General features: G+C 43.7%; 1 protein-coding gene across 1 annotated transcript in view; it reads left to right on the plus strand.

The window, feature by feature from the left end:
• RNF145 (ring finger protein 145) overlaps positions 1-4,424 on the plus strand; it is an 80,359-nt gene extending 75,935 nt beyond the window's left edge. The window contains exons 9-11 of the mRNA XM_056860785.1: positions 1,098-1,245; positions 2,228-2,584; positions 3,809-4,424. Coding sequence (XP_056716763.1) covers positions 1,098-1,245; positions 2,228-2,584; positions 3,809-4,243 — 940 coding nt within the window. The 3' untranslated portion in view covers positions 4,244-4,424. The remainder of the gene's footprint in view (positions 1-1,097; positions 1,246-2,227; positions 2,585-3,808) is intronic.
• Positions 4,425-6,000: the final 1,576 nt, after the last annotated feature.

A 6,000-nucleotide genomic window follows, 5' to 3' on the forward strand; every position in this document is an offset into this window, starting at 1 on the left:
TGATTCTGTAATGGCTGAGTCCTTCCCCCAACTTATCTGTCGAAATGGAAGGCTTGACCACGTTCAAAAGTAATAAGAATTGCTTCATTGCTGCAGAGTACGATGGTTTCCCTGGTTTTGCTGTTCTTTAAGGCCTCCTAGGCTGTTGTTGGTTTTTAGGGATAGAAAGTCAGTTTCCAGTTCTTCGTGGTGACACGAAGGACAGGTGCATCCTCTATGGCTTCTTGGAAATAACTAGAACTACAAAACTGCTATTTTATCACTTGCACTCACAGTACCATAAGGCTGTGTTCTCAAATGATGTGGCCATGGCTACCTTAGAGAAAGTTTAGTTCAGGCATTACCTGGGCAAAATTGATTAGGTTAGTTAGTGAGAAAGCCTCATAGTTTGTCCAGGTTGTGTTGCTTGATACTACTGCTTTATAGAGACTGTTGTCACTATCTGTTGATTCACTTTCTCACTTAAATAATATGTTATCTAAACCTCTTGTTCAGAACTGCTTCAGACACCCCATAGCTGATGTGACACATGCCTCTACTGTAGTAAGATCACAGTATATCACATGAGGAGTTGCTTGTCTGAAAGTATCCCCACACACACACATATGCACCATACATCTCTAAGGTGCTACTAGACTCAAATCTAGCTCTTCTACTGCAGATCAACATGACCACCCTCTATGAACTTTCCTTTGTGCAGTAGAGGGAAGATTTGGACCTTGATCCCACTCCAAGTCTCACCACATCTTGAATCGGGGAAGGATCTGAACAGCCTTTGAAATGTTTCCTGAAAGTTACTTGACAAATAGTTCAGCTCGTTGAGGTGTCGTGAGTCGATTCCTCTGCAACATTTTTCATACCTTGCCTGTGTAGCTGACCAGAGGTTTAAAAAGGGCAGTGAGACACACATGGATACTGTTCAAACACCTTCAGGAAAAATATTGAAAAATTCTCTGGAAACCTTCAACACGCGTCAGTGGCCAGAGTCTCTACTGAGAGAATGCTGTTTACTAAGTTGGTTCTGACTCTTGTTGCAGGTGCCAAGTGCTAACTCCACTTTTAAAGTAAAAAAATGCCATGTTTTTTTTTTATCCCAGGAGCCTCTGGAAGCATTTTCGTGCTGTTAGCCTGTGTTTGTTCTTGCTGATCTTTCCAGCTTACATGGCCTACATGATCTGTCAATTTTTCCACATGGACTTCTGGTTGCTGATCATCATTTCTAGCAGCATACTCACCTCCCTTCAGGTAAGCCATGTATGTAGCCGATGTGTATTAGTAAAGATGAGCAGATCCTGCAGTTCTGGCCCATTCAGTGTTGGATCCCTCTCTGCTCCTGGAGATTCAATCTGTTTCCAAACAGTGGGCGATGACCACCCAAAGTTAATCATGTTTACAATTCGGTGTCATGTACCCAACCACACAGTTCCTCCATTAGAATGGCATTTCTGTTTGTGGAAGAGGGTGCAGCAATTTCTGTTGATTTCTCCCTCTACTACATACCTGTAAGGTCTGAATCCACCTGTCAAATCCCAAACAACAGAACATCCAGACAGAGTCGTCTAAGAAGCAGTTTATTTGGGAAGCATAAGGTGTATAGCAGCAACTTACAGGAAAAGATACGAGGACTCAAGTGCGGGGAAGCGGGCAGGTTGAAACATATACATCAGAAAGACACCGTTGGATACCAGGCTGAGCCTGGTTCCCATGATAGATTACAGTTATTGCGACGGGGCGCAGGCTGTCATAACAAACCTCTGAGCTACTCGACCTTGACTCCAGCTGCGCTCTCAGCCTGGAGCTCACAATACCCCATTTTGCAGTCTGCGTTGCTGCACTTCCCCAAGAACAAAAAGCTGGGTGGGTAATTCAATGGGCAAAAAGAAAGCCCACAGATTATTTGATACATACACACCCTTAATTTCAGTCTGATGGGAAAGATCTAAGCACTTGTTTAACTCTGCTGTTGAAATCAATGTGACTTAAAAGTACTTAATTTTCACTGGACTGTGCATTTATTTGTATTGTATCTGTTATATTGATACACCTGACAATTCTCCTTTTTAAACTTTTGTTTTAAACAAAGCCGTGATTGAAGATAAATTCCTTGTTAAATAGGAATTTACTTAAAAGATTTGTTCATAATTATTCAGGTGTTTATTGGGTTATGGATATAGGGAAGTTTTAGTCCTGGGACTTAAGTCAGACAGTGCATTCTTTCATCTTCCAGGTACTTGGAACACTTTTCATTTACGTTTTGTTTATGGTCGAGGAGTTCCGGAAAGAGCCAGTAGAAAACATGGATGATGTCATTTATTATGTGAATGGCACCTATCGATTGCTGGAGTTCCTCGTAGCTCTCTGCGTCGTGGCATATGGAGTGTCCGAGACTATCTTTGGAGAGTGGACTGTGATGGGCTCGATGATCATCTTCATTCATTCCTATTACAACGTGTGGCTTCGTGCTCAGTTGGGATGGAAAAGCTTTCTTCTCCGCAGAGACGCTGTGAATAAGATTAAATCACTGCCTACTGCTACCAAAGACCAGTTGGAACAACACAACGATATCTGTGCCATCTGCTATCAGGTTTGTAACGTGTCCAAAAAGGTGATACTTAGACTGTGTCTTCTTTCATTTGGCATCGTATCGGTTGCTCGGATAAGATAATCAAATAAATCTTGCCAGGAAAGTGATTCTGTTCAGGAATGTGCACGGGTTGCGCTGTAGCCTGCCTGGTGGAAACATTTCCTGTCTTTCCACCATATGCATAACATCAGGGTTGGATCCACCAGAGCATTTCCATGGACATAAAGATTTCCAGCCATGGAGCATGACTTTCTCACTTCCAGTTGGAGATGCCCCTAAATGCCCCCAACAGAAGAAGGGGGGAAGGGGGGCAAGGGAGTTGCACTCCATGGGCAGAAATCTTTCCATCTGTGGAAATGTGCAGGTGGATCTAGGCCATGATGTGTGGGGCAGATCCTTCAGAGCCTGTGTGCACAATGAGCTGATCTACTCGATTCTTTCCCATTAGAAAAGGAAGATCATACATACTGTGGGCAGAACTCTTATGTGATACATTCATATCACATATTATATTATGTACAAGATGGCAGGTGTGTAGCTCATTCTTCTATCAAACCAGTTGCCGTGCCAGCTGAGCAAACGACCTGGGCCAGTTCCTGCACCAGTCACCATTAAATGAGATGACTCTTCAGATGTTGGAGCCATCTCTGTAATTTTGTTAGATTTATCACCTGGGTTTCAGCATAAATGATGGTTTAACGTCCAGTGCTTCTTAATGCTGGAAGAAGTCTTGGCTGCTCTATATTAAGGACTTCAGATTGATGCCTGTGGCTGGAATGGCTCATGGGCTGTCTATTGAAAATAGGATGCTGACAAGCCTGAACTAGCAACTTCTAATGACAGCGATACCAGGCTGTTCATTCATTTTGTATCCGTTTCTCTTTTGTAGGAGGTTTAGCTGGTCTTACTGGCTTCCACTCTTACCTCCGTTGCCATCTCTGTCTTTGCTGGGCCCATTTGATCTCCAAGGCCTATTCACTGCATTTTTAAAGAACCAGTTGGTTAGCAATGAAACACCATCCAGATTAGGTTTAGAGTTTTATGCCAGCAGAAATCAGGAAATGAAAAGAACTCTGGAAGTAACACTTGTGTAACACATTACACTTTAAATTCTGTGTATGCTTTCCCCCCTCATGAGTATGTATTGATTGTGAATATAAAAGCCTCACTAGTATAAGTGGTTCATTAAAAGCACCTTGATTGGTCTCTTCTTTTCCTCCTCAGGACATGAAATCTGCTGTCATCACCCCTTGTGGCCACTTCTTCCATGCGGGCTGCCTTAAGAAATGGCTGTATGTGCAAGAGACCTGCCCCCTGTGCCACTGCCAACTTAAAAACCCTACTCAGCCCCCAGGGCTTGGATCAGAACTGGTGCCACAGCCAAATCCAGGAGCAGAACAGAATACTGTTCAGCAGGAGGCCACGGAAACTCCTGGCATAGAACATCAAAAGAGGGCAAGAGACGAACCTATTGAGAATGGGCAGGCTGTCAAAGATTTGGGTACCCTGCAGGACTCTTTGGACACCAAGGAGGGGCCTGACACTCCAGATGACGCCTCTTCCTGTGAGGTCAGCCAGGCAGAAAGTGCCATGGAAGGACTGGCTAAAGAACAGGAAGAGGCGGTAACACGAGGCCTCGGGGGTTGTATCCAGAATTGAACTAGCAGAAGATGGTGCAAGCCACACTCCAGGGTCCCTTGACTCAGCAGACCCTTTGTCGTCTCGAACAAGTTTAACTCTCAGAATGCTGGCCAAAATGTATTTATGATATCCCATGCTGATTTCTGTGAGCTTGTTGGTTTACAGGGCTGCCAGTGCAATGCACTGGAAACTATTTTAGAAGCTTTCTGCCATATTGCAAAAAAGGGGCAGAAACTGAGACATCGCAATTGAATATTGTCAAAAGGGAAAGTGTACGAAAAATAAGAGTGGGAGGGGGTGGGGTAGGGATGGAGACCGCAAGGTTGGAGTGGGGTGGGGAGACAGTGTTGCTTAAGTGGAGAAGGGAGAGTCAAACAGAAAGACAAGAGAGATGCGTTTGAACCTCTGGGCTCGGTCTCTGCAGCGGCGAGAGCTCCGCCGTGATCATTGGCAAAGATTCTGCAGAGCACCGAAGGAGAGTTCTAGGAGTCCCAGCCTCAGTTGTGTTGGGGGTGGTGCTCCGGGCAGGTTGGGTTAGGGGCAGCTGCATTTGCATTTGTGTAATCTATAGCAACTCTTGACTTTTTACAACAGAGCCGTCAACACTTTAATGTTTTTGTTGAGAACATTCTGGACAGCGTGGGCTGTGTGAGGTGAACTAAAGCTCCGGTGAACTCTCTCGACTCTACCAGCAAAGTGGAGGAGAGGCGTGGGAGGAGCTTTAGGATACTGATTGAAGCCTCTCAGTGCTGTGCAGTTCGGCGCTCTGTCTAACTTCTTGCCGATGAATTGAAGCAGTATTAACCTCCTGGCAATATTTGCACCTTTTGGGAATGAGTACATAATCTGTATGATCAAATGCCGCAAATGCCACTCCTGAAGCTGTTAATAGGATTTGCACCTTTTTCCCCCCTTCTTTATTTTTCTTTTCCTTTGACAACTATGTGCGTGTATTTAAATTTTTACATTCATCATGGCTTTCAGGTAGAAATAGGGACTGGGGGAGGGATGGGAGCTGGCAAATTTTTTATGTGAATTTTGATATGAAAAGGAAATAGTCACTTATTTATACACTAGGCTTGGCTCAAACGTGTGTTTTTTGTTTTCCTCAAAAGTTGTTGTTCCTAACGTGAAATGTGACATTTTATTTTTTAGTAGTGAATTTGGATGTAGACTGACAGACATAACAATGTCTCAATAAACTACATTTGAAGATTTTTTTACATTTGAGTGGGGCGTTTTCTCTACATCATGTGTCTGAAGATAGGATGGGTAGAAGCTGCAGATTTGATCTTAAGAGGTTCTCGATAAGAAAATAAGACTTCTTCTGGAAAGGACTAAGGTCCATCTAATCCAGCTTTTTGTTTCTCAGATGCTTTTAGGCCAATCCACTTCCTGCAGTATACCAGCTTGGCATGCCTCTTCACTCATTTGTTTGAAGTACTCTGTGTGCTCACAGTTTCAGTACTGAATTAATCTTCTAATCTGAAATAGAAGTTAGCTGTTCCAGCCAAATCCCAGGAATCTCCTTTTTAAACTCAAAAGTTAATTTTCTCAGTGGTCATGTATGCATGGGAGTTTTACCTGAGGTTTGTTGCTTGCTGGGCCCACACTTTCCTGTTGGAAGTCTATGCACCTGCAGTCTCCAAGCTCAAATCAGAAAGTATTTGAGTCCCCGCCCCTTGAAATGCTGCTTTGTAATTGGCTGAGGTGAGAGAAATGTCCCCCCCAAACCCAATTGCCACATAAAAAAGCATTTTAAGGAACAAAACTTA

This window comes from Euleptes europaea, chromosome 1, assembly GCF_029931775.1.
Source record: "Euleptes europaea isolate rEulEur1 chromosome 1, rEulEur1.hap1, whole genome shotgun sequence".
In the NCBI taxonomy this organism is placed as follows: Eukaryota; Metazoa; Chordata; class Lepidosauria; order Squamata; family Sphaerodactylidae; genus Euleptes; species Euleptes europaea.